Consider the following 15,222-nt stretch of genomic DNA (forward strand, 5'->3'; position numbering starts at 1 on the left):
TGTTTGAATTCCAACACCTCTTCTAGTTTCCTCATAGATCCTATTTTTACACGAGAAGGGAGTATAATTCAAGTTAATGAAATGTTTTTAAACATGATTATAAAATTTTGTTGGTCAACTTGACAATTTGCTAATCTAAAATATAGTCATGATTAGATTTTATTTTGAACTGATTCTTTTTTTAATAAAAAGGAAGGATATTTTTGTTTTTTTAAAAAATCTAAAATAATATTATTTTTATTTTTCTAAAAATATCCGTAAAATTATATTATTTTAGCTTTTTAAAAATTTATAATTTGAGTTGACCATTAACCTATGGAAAAACTTGCTCAATTTAAAAAACAAGTTTTAGATTGAGAAAACTCTCAATTTAAGTTTTATAACTATAAGTTTTAGGAATGTAATTCATTAATTAAGATTTCATATATGTAATTTAAAAGCTTTGGATTAGAATCGTTTGAAAGATGGAAAGAAATTCTGAGACGAAGAGCACTCCTTTTACCATGCAACTCAAAATCTATCAAGTTTTTTTTTATTTATTGAAAAAAGGGAAATTATTAAAATATGAATTAAGAGTGGCGATGGGGATCGGTGGGGGCATTTACATGACTGATTGGTGGAAGACGTGTTCAAGGCTGATTTATGAGTCAAGAAATTCCTGCAAATGCCAAAAGTTTCGCAAATGATTAAGGGTGAGAGATTGGCATGGACTCCAGAAATTAAGATAAGCTAGAATTTGGTAAATATCTTTGATGCATAGTTCTACTTCCCAGCCACCTCAATAGCTGCAAAGTCAGTTTTTGGGTTCTTTTGAATAAAAAAAAACCCAATTTTTTAAAAATTTTCCTCCTGAAAGTATATACATAAAAATTCATAATATATATCTATTTCTAATCCCAAAACATGAATCAAAGAACCTTCTCAAGTTTTGATTTACATTTAAAAAAAGAGATTAAAGTTTCAAATCATCTTTATAAAACTAAACTCTTCACTCTTTAAAGGCAGTGGCGGAGGGAGGGGGGCTGGGGCCCTGCAAGAAAATGCTCCTCCCTTGTAAATATTTATAATTTTAATAAAAATAACTGAATTTTTTTCTTTGCCCCCTCTAATTTATAATTTGCCCCCCTAACTATTTTTTCTTGCTCCGCCCCTGTTCAAAGGAGCCTATTGACATTAATATTAATCCTTTTTATGGTTAGAATGTTGCCTATCAATTCTTTTCTTTCATTTTGTTTAGTTGATGTTCTTTCGACTCTAACTACATAGTTATAATCCCGAGACAATAAAGACAAAAACAATAAAGATAAAAATATATTTGATAGAGAAGATAGAGACAGAGATGTAAAAATAAAACTATTATCAAGATAGTTTTGGAATGGATTTCTGCACTTTCAAAACAAGAGGTACAAAGAAGATATGTTTTCAATTTTTCATAGACAATATTTGTTATTATTTTATTCCTAAAATATCTTTATAAAAAAATTTTAATTCCAAAATCATCAAACTAAAACATGTAATAATAAAAATGATTATTATTATAGTTTTAAAACTCAACTTGGAATCGATCCATGATAAGGTATAAGTCATGGTTCAAGTTGACCCGAGTCAATATAATAATAAAAGTTGTAGACTTGAATCAGGTTCAAACCGAGAGAAAGCTCGGATCATGGGTCGGGTTAACCATTGACTTAAGTCAATTTAAGGATAAAAGTTGTTATTATCATAGTTTTAAAACTTAATTCAAGGGTCGATATGGGGCAAGGTTTGAATCACAGATTGAGAGAGTTAACGCAAAAATAAAAGTGTTTATTATCATAGTTTTAAAACCCAACTTGAGGGTCAACTTTGGGCAAAACCTAAGTCACGAGTTAGGAGAGTCAACTCGGGTTAATTTGGGTCAATGTAAGGATAAAAATATTTATTTTATAGTTTTAAAACTTGACTCAGTAGTTGACCTGGGCAAGACCCGTGTCACGGGTTATGAGGGTTAACCAGGGTGAATTTAAGTTAACGCATGGATAAAAGTGATTATTATTATAGTTTTAAAACCCGGTTTAAGAGTCAAATTAAGGCAATGTCTAGGTCATGTGTCATGGCCTGAATCACGGGTCGAGAAGGCCAATATGAGTTGAACCGAGTTAACATAAAAATAAAAATGGTTATTATCATAATTATAAAACTCGATATGAGGGTCGACTCAGGGTAAGACCTAGGTCATCGGTCAGGAGGGTCGAATAGGGTTGTAGTGAGTCAACATATAAGTAAAGTAATTATTATTATAGTTTAAAGCTCGAGTTAGGAGTTGAGTCACGAGTCAGGAAAATCAACTTGGGTTGCCTTATTTTTTATCTCGGACAATTAATTTCCAAACGGTATCTTAGGAATAGAAACATGACAAAAATAAGCTTACAATCAAAATATAAAATTAAAAAAACTGCAGGGAACAAATAAAATAGTGGGCTATAAATTTATTTTTTTTATCATAAATATAATACAACATATTTCTTTTTCTTAGAGTTAATAAATTAATTCCGAGTATCCAGTAAAAAATGTGGGGTCTCTTTTGCCTTATTTTCAAGAAAGTGGTTGGATGACTTTGGAAGAACTTTCAACACAAACTTTTCTATGCACAATGTCAAGTCCCCTACGCGTAATAGACATATCCTGTTCTTCATGGAACCTTCAAGTAAAGCTTAGCCCAATGAAAAAAGAAAGAAAAAGAAACCCTGTTAATTGGAATCCAAAATTTTTATTTTTCTTATACTAATTCTGCTTCAATGTCACTACTGAAGTTGCTTATGCATTTATCTCCTTTCTTGGTTGCTCATTTATTCGTATCAGGTATGGTACAGCAATCTATCACAATTTTTCTGTTCCTATCTCTAATTCTTGAACACAATTAATTAAGCTGTTATCTTATGTTTCAACAACTTTAACAATATTAAACAATTGTGACTACATTATATGGCCAGGAATAAACTCAACATATGATCCAAGACCTCTCTTTTATGTCGCCCCAACGATCCCAACTGGTTTTTCCCTTGGAGAGAATGCCGGGAAGGAAATAACAACCTCGGATGATTGGGCTGGTCGTTTATGGGGTCGCACAAATTGCACTGAAGATGATACAGGAAGATTCTCCTGCATCACAGGCGACTGCGGCTCTGGCAAAATAGAATGTTCAACAGTACCAGCTGGCTCGAGTCCTGTGACGATGGCAGAGTTCAAGATTAACAAAGATGGACGATATTTTTTTAATGTTAGTCTTCTTGATGGCTACAACCTGCCTTTGCTTGTTCTGCCTTCTAATAAGAGCTGCAAAAAAGCAGGATGTGGGGTGGATTTGAACGGCGTTTGTCCTTCAGAACTTACGGTTAGTAGTTCTGATGGGAAGATTGCGGGATGCCGCAGTGCGTGTGAGGCCTTCGGTTCACAGCAATATTGTTGTACTGGTGAATATGGAACACCTTCGACTTGCAAGCCTACTTCTTATTCTCAGAATTTTAAGAAAAAGTGTCCAAACACTTACACCTATCCTCTTGACGATGAGACTGGTACCTTCAGTTGTGCATCATCCGATTACCAAATTGTCTTCTGTGCAGGTAAATTTACCATTTTTCAATCTTGTAGTTTTTTGAGTTTGATATTTTTTTTTTAATTATTTTAACATTTAGGAGTGGTGTAATTTGTTTGATGAGAAGTTAATTAAGAAAGCCTGCACAAATAGAAGTTGGTTTACCACAAAGCCACATTCTATATATATTGTACTACACGTTGAAAGAAATTTTAGCTTACACAATTCATCCACAATTCATACATCTGTTCTTTGACATGCTTACATGTCCATCACAGGAAACACAACTGTATATTCAAGCCCTGCCGAACCGCCGCCATCACCACCCCCACAAGTTAAAAAACCACCAAGGCCATCTCCAGAAATAAGGCCTAAGACTCCAAGAAGTTTGGTACCAATTATAGCAGGAGTTATAGGTAGTGTTCTTCTTATCATTTCTTTTGTAGTGATTTTTATTTTGAGGGCAAGATGGCGTGGGCAGTCTGAACAAGATCAGCAGGATGTGGAAGATCATCATATAAAGCATGTTCCAGGAATGCCTGTCAGGTTCTCATACCAAGAACTGTACGTTGCAACTGATAATTTCAACGAGAGACTTGGAAGAGGAGGCTTCGGGTCTGTATTCAAAGGAAAATTGGGAGATGGAACACAAATTGCTGTGAAGAGGTTGGAGAAACGAGGCCAAGGAATGAGTGCTTTTTTAGCAGAAGCCGAGGCAATTGGAAGTCTGCACCATTTTAACTTGGTGAGGTTGATTGGATTTTGCGCAGAGAAATCCTCTAGGCTTTTGGTTTTTGAGTATTTGAGCAATGGATCGTTGGATAATTGGATTTTTATGAATGTACAAAGATCTTTCCTTGATTGGCAGACCAGGAAGAAGATTATACTCGACATAGCAAAAGGCCTGGCTTATCTTCATGAAGACTGTCGACATACCATAATACATCTTGATGTAAAACCACAGAACATTCTTTTGGATTCAAGTTTCCACGCCAAAATCGCTGATTTTGGGTTATCCAAGCTAATCAATAGAGATATGAGCCAGGTTCAAATCTCAATGAGAGGAACACCGGGATATCTTGCTCCAGAATGGCGTCAACCATTAGGTCATATTACGGTAAAAGTTGACATATATAGCTTCGGAATTGTCCTCCTTGAAATAGTTTGTGCACGCAGAAATGCAGACCAATCACAACCAGAATCTGCCTTTCATTTGCTTACAATGTTGCAGAAGAAAGGTGATCAAGATAGAGTAATAGACATTGTGGAAAATTTGGATGAATACACGCGGAGTGATAGAGAGGAAATAACGAGGATGATAAAGGTTGCTGCTTGGTGTTTGCAAGATGACCCAGAAAGAAGACCTCTCATGTCAACAGTTTTAAAAGTGCTGGAAGGTGTTATGGAGGTAGATTCAAACATCAATTATCGTTTTTCGCATGCAATGATATCTTCTCCAGCTGGTAACAAACATATTTCTTCAGCACCTCCTCCAGCTTCTGTTCTTTCCAATCCTAGATGATGTAGTTGTAAAACTCTCTCTTCTGGCAGAAATAAAATCTATCATGCTTCTTATCACTTCTGCTACTTTTCCATGCTATCCTAAGCTAACCACAGCTTTTTTAGCACTTGTCTAGCAAGGTATTGACATGTCTCAAGTAGTTTGCCGGTGTACTGGAGTATAGTCTTCAGAATTTTCAACGTTTGATTATTCAAAGTCGTTGGTTCTTGACCAGGCACTATGAGAGTTTTTCAGACGTCTGTGGATGCAATGTATCCTGTAGAAAATCTGAGATGGGTTTCACCTGCCTATCATTTTTTAGGAAAAAAAAATGGGCTTTTTTTTAAGACCGAACTCTATATAGAATTGAGTTTATAGAATTTTCTAACCAAATTTGAATGTAATTAAAAAATCAGATAGAAAGTTATGAATTTTTCTTTCAGGCTATTTATTTGGCGTGAAACATGTCTTTCATTGGGCTTAACTCCATCCCACTTCTACTAGAATTCTTGCATGATTCAATTATTAATAACTAAATGTTCAGAACTATCTCAGACTTGCCTACAACAAATCTCCATCATTAACACCACAATCTCTCTCTGAAATGATTTTGTTAATCTTTAATGCAGAATTTTTTAGTTTTCATGATTTTTCTACTGAGATTGAAAAATTCAAGGTTTCTGTGTACTGTAATACTGGTCTTTTTTAGCACAAAAAATTAAGCTATGCATAGTTGCGTATTCCCCCTCTCATTTTTTAACACAAAAAATGAAAAGAAACTTTTGGTTAAAACTTATAGTCCTAATGAATTAATATATCTTTAATATGGTTGTTTAAAAGCTTAAAGTATATTTGGAACTATGATTGCTATTGTTTTTCAAAATACTTTTTACTTGAAAAAGTATCAAAATAATATTTTTTTATTTTTAAAAAATTATTTTTGACATCAGCGCATCAAAATGATTGGAAAACACAAAAAAATATTAATTTGAAGCAAAGAAAAAATAAAATAAATTTAATTTTTTTCAAAAACGCTTCTAAAACGCAAAAAACAAATACCCGAGGGGGGCTAAAGACAAAATAATAACCTAACGTATCTAGACTTGGTAGGATGCCAATCCCAGATGACAATCTTAAGACAGGATAATAACCTAACATATGTAGACTTGGTAGGATGTCAATCCTAGATGACAATGACATGGGTTTGACTTATTTTTAAACCTAATATTTTTTGGTTCAGTTATGCACTGAGCCCAAGTACACGTGAGCCTGATGAGGTACTATACCAAACCTCCTTGAGTTCAATTATGTGCTGAGCTCAAATAATTGTGGTCCTGACAAGATGTCAGATCCAATATCCTTAAGTTCAACTATGTATTAAGCTCAAGTAAATGTAGGTTTGACCAAATGCTAAATCCAACATTCTTGGGTTCAGTTACCACTAAGTCCAAATGTGTGTGAGTTTGACAAGGTGTCAAGTTCAAACATTCTTGAGTTTAGCTACGCGCTGAACCCAGGTACATGTAAGTCAGGCATGATGCCAGACCCAACTGCCTTGGGCCGAATTATTTGTTGAGCCCAAATGTATTTGAGTCTTACAACATGTCAAACCCAACTACCTTGGGTTCAGCTACGCGCTGAGTCTAAGTGCATATGAGTCTGACAAAGTGTTAGACCCATCACCCTTGAATTTGGAATGATTCCAAACCCAATACATATTGAGTTGATAATCTTTTTAGGCTCCATTTTGGGTCACATGGATTTATTTGTTGATTCTTATGTCTTTTAATATAAAATATTAAAAGTCAAGAATGATCATCTCTCTATATCTCTAGGTGCATAAAAGTCTCCACAGGACCTACCATATTTTCATCAACATTAATTTTGTGTAAGGGATATTTATCATTAATTAATGTTGTGTAAGAGACATCTATTTCTCATTAATAATATAAGGAAAAAAATAATATTTCAACCCCTCTATTCAAGCAACATGACAAAGTTCAGAGGCTATATATATATACCTTCTGAACTACTCAGGTAAAGGATTCACATCTTTTCTATTTTTTGTTCATACTCTTATTTTACAGAGCATTTATCATACATAACTAAGAACAAATACTATTATTCTTAAGAATGTAAAATTCATCCTCTTATTTATTGTAATCCTTTATTAAAAGTTACTTATTTTATAATTGGAAGATTCCTAAATCCCACTTCTTGAATTCCAGAAAAGGAAATATTAACATGAATGTTCGATTACTTTTTATTTAAACATTAAAAAAAAACTTTATTCCTAAGCATATTTAATTTTAAAATATTATTGACATGTTTCCAAGAAAGTGTCGAATACCCGTCACAAACTATGAAAATTTCAATCCTTTTCCATGTTAAAAAAAGGTTTTTTTTTTGTTTTTTTTCATGATTAGGGGGTGTGTTTGAGAGTGTAGTAGTGGTTGCTTTTCTTCACTCGAAAATGCATTAAAATAATATTTTTTTATTTAAAAAAATTATTTTTGACATAAATACATCAAAATGATCTAAAAACATCAAAAAATAATTAATTTGAAGCAAAGAAAAAAATAATTTTTTTAAAAAAATATTTTTAAAATAAAAAAATAAACAGGATTTTAAGCTTTTTAAAACATTATAATTCAAAACGTTGAAAATATCGTTCGTTACTTGTTAAATGCAGAGTTAGTCCTCTCCCTGGTTCCTCAATTACCTTTCTTCTTGCACTAATTTATTCTTCTCTCGAAGAGGAAAACGGAAGGATATATAAATTAAGTAATGCACAAACACATGCACTCATGTAAAAATTAACTAAAAAAGGCTGGTATATATATAGACTATAGGACTAGAAAATTAGGAGGCAACTATCTCCTTGTTCAAAATATTTGAATTTAATGCTGTTATGTTTTTTAAACTATTTTTCATTTTTAAAAATTTTAAATTAATATTTTTTATATGCTTTTAATATACTAATACAAATTTATTTTTAATATATTTTTAAATTAAAAACTCTTTTATAAAAGCAAAATACATCTTATTACCAAATACACTCAGACACTATAGATGACAACTTAAGTATTACATCTGCATTTGTTATACCATTCTAAATTTTATCTCGATAGAATTACACAGAGGAGGTCTCTTGAGTTGCAAGTGGGTGCTGCCTTGACTATAAGGTCTTCTCAACAGGTCCTGCGAGTGTGTACCTTGCCAGGAGTATAGAAAAATAAAAAATAAAAATGTGGAAGTCAAGTCAATTACTTTCGGTTGATATCGCAAATCATGGGCCAAAACCATCCCAGCATGATAGCAAACACTATATAGTCATTTATTTTAATTAAAGTAGATTAACGTGTTGAAATGACACTTTTTTTTTAAAACTCAACTTTACTAGACAAATGAACCCTTGATAGTTGAATATAGTGATTTGTTGATTCAGCTCCCGGTATAAACTGAATTTCAAATTAAACTATCTCATACTTAGCTTATGTGTCCTAGTCAATCTAATCAAAATTCAATTTAATTTTTTTTTAAATGATATCATTCTAACTTAAAAAAATAATTCTCGAAACAACAATGATTGAATTGAAACAGTTTAACCTAAATTAACTTATCCAACTTTGAACTTAAATCTTAAAATGAGTTGTATATCAGTTCATGAGTTTAGTCGAATTTAATATCTTAGTTTGTTGACGATTTGCTTGGTATGGGCAATTTTGGAACTATCTTAATTTTCAATTTATTTTCTATGTCATGATTTATTTGAGTCTCCATGTTATCCATGCCTTGCATTTTAGATGTTATTAAGTGAAATCCGCACATTTATTTGCTTGTTACAGTTTTGTCCTTAAACTTGTTTAAATTCTTTTTATTAACATCATTTTTTCTTTTATTTGGTGTGAGTTTACCGTTCATGAAGGTGTAGAATGGCACTGGGTACTTAAAAAAAATATTTGGATTTTTTTTATAACCCGGGGTGTCCGGGTCAGCTTACGCGCACCACGACTAATCCTCGGACCCACTGAATACTCTGCAAGCCCAGCAGACTGGTAAGGCACCACGGGGGTGACAGACGTGCACACTGAGACTTGAACCCAGGATGCAGAGGCAAGGAAACCCTACCAAGACCGCTGGGTCATAAGCCTCGGTGCAAATATTTGGATGTTTTGCCCACCCTAGAGGTGACTTGTTTGGGTACTTTAATTGTAATAAGTAGAAGTTTAGGGTGTGTTTTTGGTGCTTTGATAATCTTAGAGATTATCTTATATTTTTTATATAAAGCCTATCATGTGCAGGTTGGACCAAGCATAAAAAGGACCATTTTGCTATTTCTTAAGTTTATTTGATATTTGTGTTTGGGAGATTCAGGACTCAAATCTCATTTTATCTTATAGTTTCATGTTTTATGTCACTTGTTTGAAATAGAAACGGCTAAAGCCCTAAGAAGCACTTTTCCCTCCATTTATTAAGCTCAAGGCCCATTTGCATTTTTGATGGCCCAAGGTACAATGGGATTTTTTTAACACATTAGTTATACAATTGAACTATTAACATGGTTCTTTGAACACGAAGTAGTATATAACAAAATTATTGAATTAGAATAAACCTAATAGCTTTGACATTTAATAGCCAACAAAGCATTGAAGAATTCTTCCGATAATAGTAACGTGGTATTGAATTTAGTTAATAACATTGGAAGCATGTTTTTTTTTTCTTCATAACATTGGAAGGAGTTAATTAGAAGATGAAATATATAGAATTCCTCCTTTGCACTACCAAAAATAAATGAGTATCTTGCTGAATCGGAATTTGCTATTTAGCACTTTATAAACCTTTGTTTTTATATTTTTAAAGCGATTTTAAATAAAATTATTTTTTTTACTTTAATTTTTTTATTTTTAGATTATTTTGATATGCTAATGTTAAAATTAAATTTTAAAAATAAAAAAAATATTTTAATATATTTTTAAACAGAAAATATTTATTATAATAATAAACATGTTCTAGTTGCGTTTAATGTAAATCCTGTAGCGTATCCATTTCAACAAGCCACATGTGAAGAGCTTTTTGATAATGTATAAGTAAGGTTCAAGTGCTAGCATCAAGATTTTCTGATAGCAATAACAGAAACATCCTGTTTGTTTTCTTTCTGTTCCTACAGCAAAGTAAACATATTCAATGGTTATTTGTGCACACACAATCCGACAACCAAGCAACCTCAGTTTTTTTTTTTTTTTTATTGATTGGCAGACACGAAAGAAGATTATACTTGACATTGCAAAAGGGCTTGCTTATCTGCATGAAGAATGTTGATAGACCATAATTCATTTCGATATAAAGCCACAGAACATTCTGTTGGGTCCAAATTTCAATGCCAAAATCTCTGATTTTGGGTTATCTAAGGTCATCGATGACGGAACGGGACAAGTACAAGTTTCAATGAGAGGAACCCCTGGATATATTGCTCCAGAATTTGTGTAAGCTACCACCAGGACGTATAACGGAAAAAATTGACATATACTGCTTTGGAATTGTTCTCCTGGAAATAGTTTGTGCACGAAAAAACGTAGATCACTCGCTGCAAGAATCTGACTTCCATTTAGTTAGAATGCTGCAGAATAAAGCTGAAGAAGATAGACTAATAGACATTGTGGAAAATGTAGATGAATGCATGCAGAGTGATAAGGAGGAAATGCTTAGAATGATAAAGATTGGTGCTTGGTGGTTGCAGGATGACCCAGAAAGAAGGCCTCTCATGTCAACGATTGTGAAGATATTGGATGGTGTAATGGAGGTAGATACAAACATGGTGTATGAGTTTTCACATTCACTAATAGCTTCTCCCATTGCTAATCACCACATTTCTTCGGCAAAGCTGCCAGCATCTGTTCTTTCTAACCCCAGATAATGGCATTGTAAATCTCTTTTTGGTCTTAAAGAAAATTCATCAAGCTTGTTTCATAATCTGTACTACTTGTCCATTATAAAATTCATCTTAATTGAGCTAAGAAAACTATTATTTTAGTGTTATTAACTTTTTTCTAGTAAACTTAATTAAGACATTCAAAATGATGTTTGGTAATGGAGAGAAAAAGATTAATAAAAAGAATAAGAGTAAAAGTTTCTTTCCGATTTTATTTAGGTTGAAGTAGCTTTTTTCTTGTCCTATTTTTCAACCTATTTATTTTTAAGACATTAGAAAATAAAAACTTTCATGGATAATTATTGAAATTCTTTTAAAATATTTAAATGGTAATATATTAGATGATATATATATTTTTTTAATATTGAAAAGGTTACGTATTGAATCGACCCGGGTTAACAATGATTAACCTATGAAATTTATAATTTGGGATGTGAGATCGTGATAAAATTATGAAATTTATATCTAAAAAATAAAAAAATAAATTATAATAAAATAAATATTAAAAGCTGAAAGTGAAAAAAATTAAAAAAAAACCAGTAAATTATTAGGTTGAATGCTGGGTTGGGTGAGATTTAATAACACAAGTTTTAGTGTTGAGTAAATAGGTGAAATAAAAAAGCAAAACATAAAGTAGAGGTTAAAAAAATAAATTAAATATTGGGTAGATAGTCTTTGGAATGGGCCTACAAGAATTATCGTTTTCATATTATTGCAAGACAAAAGAGAAACATGAATGGACAGGTTCCAGAGTATAAAGCTTACATGAAATCTCTGTAAGAGGTTTAACCAAGAAATATTCTGACATTTTTTTAAAAAAAAAACCTTTAAATAATTTAATTGTTGCTTTGAAATGAAGTTGATTTAATTACTATAATAATAATAATCTCATGAGGACTATTCATTCACAAGAAAAGAATATCGATTAATTTAAATGAACAGAGGTACACAAGAACGTGCTAAATAAATCATAATAATCAATCTAGGCTTGTAAAGGGATTAAAGAATAAAATCCTCATTGTATTTATTAACTTAATAAACTTTAGGTTAGGGTTCTTAGTACGTACAGGACTAAACAAAATAAAAGGAAATATTCCAATCTAAGAAGGAAATATGGTCGTGGTTATCACTTTCCATAGAATTTCTCGATGGGAGGGCAAGGACTTGTGTCAGAGAAATGAGATCTCTGATTTTGATGAAATCTTGCCGGGGGAATTCAGGTGGCTGAGTAATGGCTGTACAGGTGTTGGTTTTGTCTCTGTTTTTTTTTGTGTGGTAGGAATCGTTTGAAAGATGGAAAGAAATTCTGAGACGAAGAGCACTGCTTTTAATTACCATGCAACTCAAAATCTATCAAGTTTTTTTTTTGTTTTTTCTATTGAAAAAAGGTAAATTATTAAAATATGAATTAAGAGTGGCGATGGGGATCGGTGGGGGCATTTACATGACTGATTGGTGGAAGACGTGTTCAAGGCTGATTTATGAGTCAAGAAATTCCTGCAAATGCCAAAAGTTTCGCAAATGATTAAGGGCGAGAGATTGGCATGGACTCCAGAAATTAAGATAAGCTAGAATTTGGTAAATATCTTTGATGCATAGCTCTACTTCCCAGCCACCTCAATAGCTGCAAAGTCAGTTTTTGGGTTCTTTTGAATAAAAAAACTCAATTTTTTAAAATTGTTTTCTCCTGAAAATATATGCATAAAAATTCATAATATATATCTATTTCTAATCCCAAAACATGAATCAAAGAACCTTCTCAAGTTTTGATTTACATTTAAAAAAGAGAGATGAAAGTTTCAAATCATCTTTATGAAACTCCACTCTTCACTCTTCAAAGGAGCCTATTGACATTAATATTAATCCTTTTTATAGTTAGAACGTTGCCTATCAATTCTTTTCTTTCATTTTTTTTAGTTGATGTTCTTTCACTTCTAATTACATACTTATAATCCCGAGACAATAAAAACAAAAACAATAAAGATAAAAATATATTTGATAGAGAAGATAGAAACAGAGATGTAAAAATAAAACTATTATCAAGATAATTTTGGAGTGGATTTCTGGATTTTCGAAACAAGAGGTACAAAGAAAATATGTTTTTAATTTTTCATAGACAATATTTGTTATTTTTTTATTCCTAAAATATCTTTATAAAAAATTTTAATTCCAAAATCATCAAACTAAAACATGTAATAATAAAAATGATTATTATTATAGTTTTAAAATTCAACTTGGGATCGATCCATGACAAGGTATAGGTCATGGTTCAAGTTGACCCGAGTCAATATAATAATAAAAGTTGTAGACTTGAATCAGGTTCAAATCGAGAGAAAGCTCGGATCATGGGTCGGGTTGACCATTGACTTAAGTCAATTTAAGGATAAAAGTTGTTATTATCATAGTTTTAAAACTTAATTCAAGGGTCGATCTGGGGCAAGGTTTGAATCACAGGTTGAGAGAGTTAACGCAAAAATAAAAGTATTTATTATCATAGTTTTAAAACCCAACTCGAGGGTTAACTTTGGGCAAAACCTGAGTCACGAGTTAAGAGAGTCAACTCGGGTTAATTTGGGTCAATGTAAGGATAAAAATATTTATTTTATAGTTTTAAAACTTGACTCAGTGGTTGACCTGGGCAAGACCCGTGTCACGGGTTATGAGGGTTAACCAGGGTGAATTTAAGTTAACGCATGGATAAAAGTGATTATTATTATAGTTTTAAAACCCGACTTAAGAGTCAAATTAAAGCAATGTCTAGGTCATGTGTCATGGCCTAAATCACGGGTTGAGAAGGCCAACATGAGTTGAACCAAGTCAACATAAAAATAAAAATGGTTATTATCATAATTATAAAACTCGATATGAGGGTCGACTTAGGGTAAGACCTAGGTCATCAGTCAGGAGGGTCGAATAGGGTTGTCCTGAGTCAACATATAGATAAAGTAATTATTATTATAGTTTAAAGCTCGAGTTAGGAGTTCAGTCACGAGTTAGGAAAATCAACTTGGGTTGGCCTATTTTTTTAAAAAAAATCAAAACAATCTTGTTTTGACTATTTTTTTTTAATAAAAAGTCAACTGGTTTTTTACCAAGTCGAGTCGGGTCAATCATTTTTCTATTTTTTTTTAAACTCGGATTAGTTTAGACTCTAAGTTAGCCAGGTTCCACGCACATCACCAGGCCAATCCAGGTTTAATAACTATGATTATAATAATATTATTAATTTTAGCACACAATATAAACTAACATAAAAAATAATATTTAATTATTTTTTAAAATATGTAAGTTTGGTAAATATCTTTGATGCATAGTTCTACTTCCCAGCCTCCTCAATAGCTGCAAAGTCAGTTTTTGGATTCTTTTGAATAAAAAAACCCAATTTTTTAAATCGTTTTCTCCTGAAAATATATATATATAATCTCAAAACACAAACAAATTATATTAAAAAAAAAAAATCGAATCAAAGAACCTTGTCAAGTTTTGATTTATATTTTTTTAAAAAAATAAAAATTTCAAATCATCTTCATGAAACTCCACTGTTCAAAGTAGCCTCTTGATACTAATATTAATCCTGTTCATGGCTAAAATGTTGTCAACCAATCCTTTTCTATTATTATTTTTTTATGGCTTTCTCTTGCCTCTAACTACATGGTTGTAATCCCAATATACTAAAGACAAAGACAATAAAAATAAAAATATATTTATTATCAAGATAATTTTAAAGGTAAAAAAATTATATTTTTATGGACAATATTTATTATTTTTTATTTCTAAAATATCCTTTAAAAAAATTCTTAATTTCAAAATTATTTTCATTATTTCAGGGTAACCAGTTAAAAATGTGGGGTCTCTTTAGCCTTATTTTCAAAAAGTAGTTGGATGACTTTGGAAGAACTTTCAACGCAAACTTTTCTACTCACAAATCACAAAGTCAGTCCCCTACGCGTAATAGACATATCCTGTTCTTCATGGAACCTTCAAGTAAAGCTTAGCCCAAAGAAAAAAAGAAAGAAAAAGAAACCCTGTTAATTGGAATCCAAACTTTTTATTGTTCTTAAACTAATTCTGCTTCAATGTCACTACTGAAGTTGCTTATGCATTTATCTCCTTTCTTGGTTGCTCATTTATTCGTATCAGGTATGGTACAGAAATCTATCACAATTTTTCTGTTCCCATCTCTAATTCTTGAACACAATTAATTAAGCTGTTATC

At 31.8% G+C, this 15,222-nt stretch overlaps 1 protein-coding gene across 2 annotated transcripts in view; it reads left to right on the forward strand.

Annotated features, from left to right (window-relative positions):
- Positions 1-2,682: 2,682 nt before the first annotated feature.
- The window catches only part of LOC112325758 (PR5-like receptor kinase), a 95,639-nt gene continuing 83,099 nt past the window's right edge, over positions 2,683-15,222 (forward strand). The window contains exons 1-3 of one of the 2 annotated variants that reach the window (XM_024599145.2): positions 2,683-2,841; positions 2,973-3,602; positions 3,853-4,324. In XM_024599145.2, coding sequence (XP_024454913.2) covers positions 2,778-2,841; positions 2,973-3,602; positions 3,853-4,324 — 1,166 coding nt within the window. In that variant the 5' untranslated portion in view covers positions 2,683-2,777. Of the gene's footprint in view, positions 2,842-2,972; positions 3,603-3,852; positions 4,325-14,966; positions 15,148-15,222 lie in introns of those variants that run through there. The other variant, XM_052452379.1, reaches the window with a different exon arrangement.

Source organism: Populus trichocarpa, chromosome 4, assembly GCF_000002775.5.
Source record: "Populus trichocarpa isolate Nisqually-1 chromosome 4, P.trichocarpa_v4.1, whole genome shotgun sequence".
Lineage (NCBI taxonomy): Eukaryota > Viridiplantae > Streptophyta > Magnoliopsida > Malpighiales > Salicaceae > Populus > Populus trichocarpa.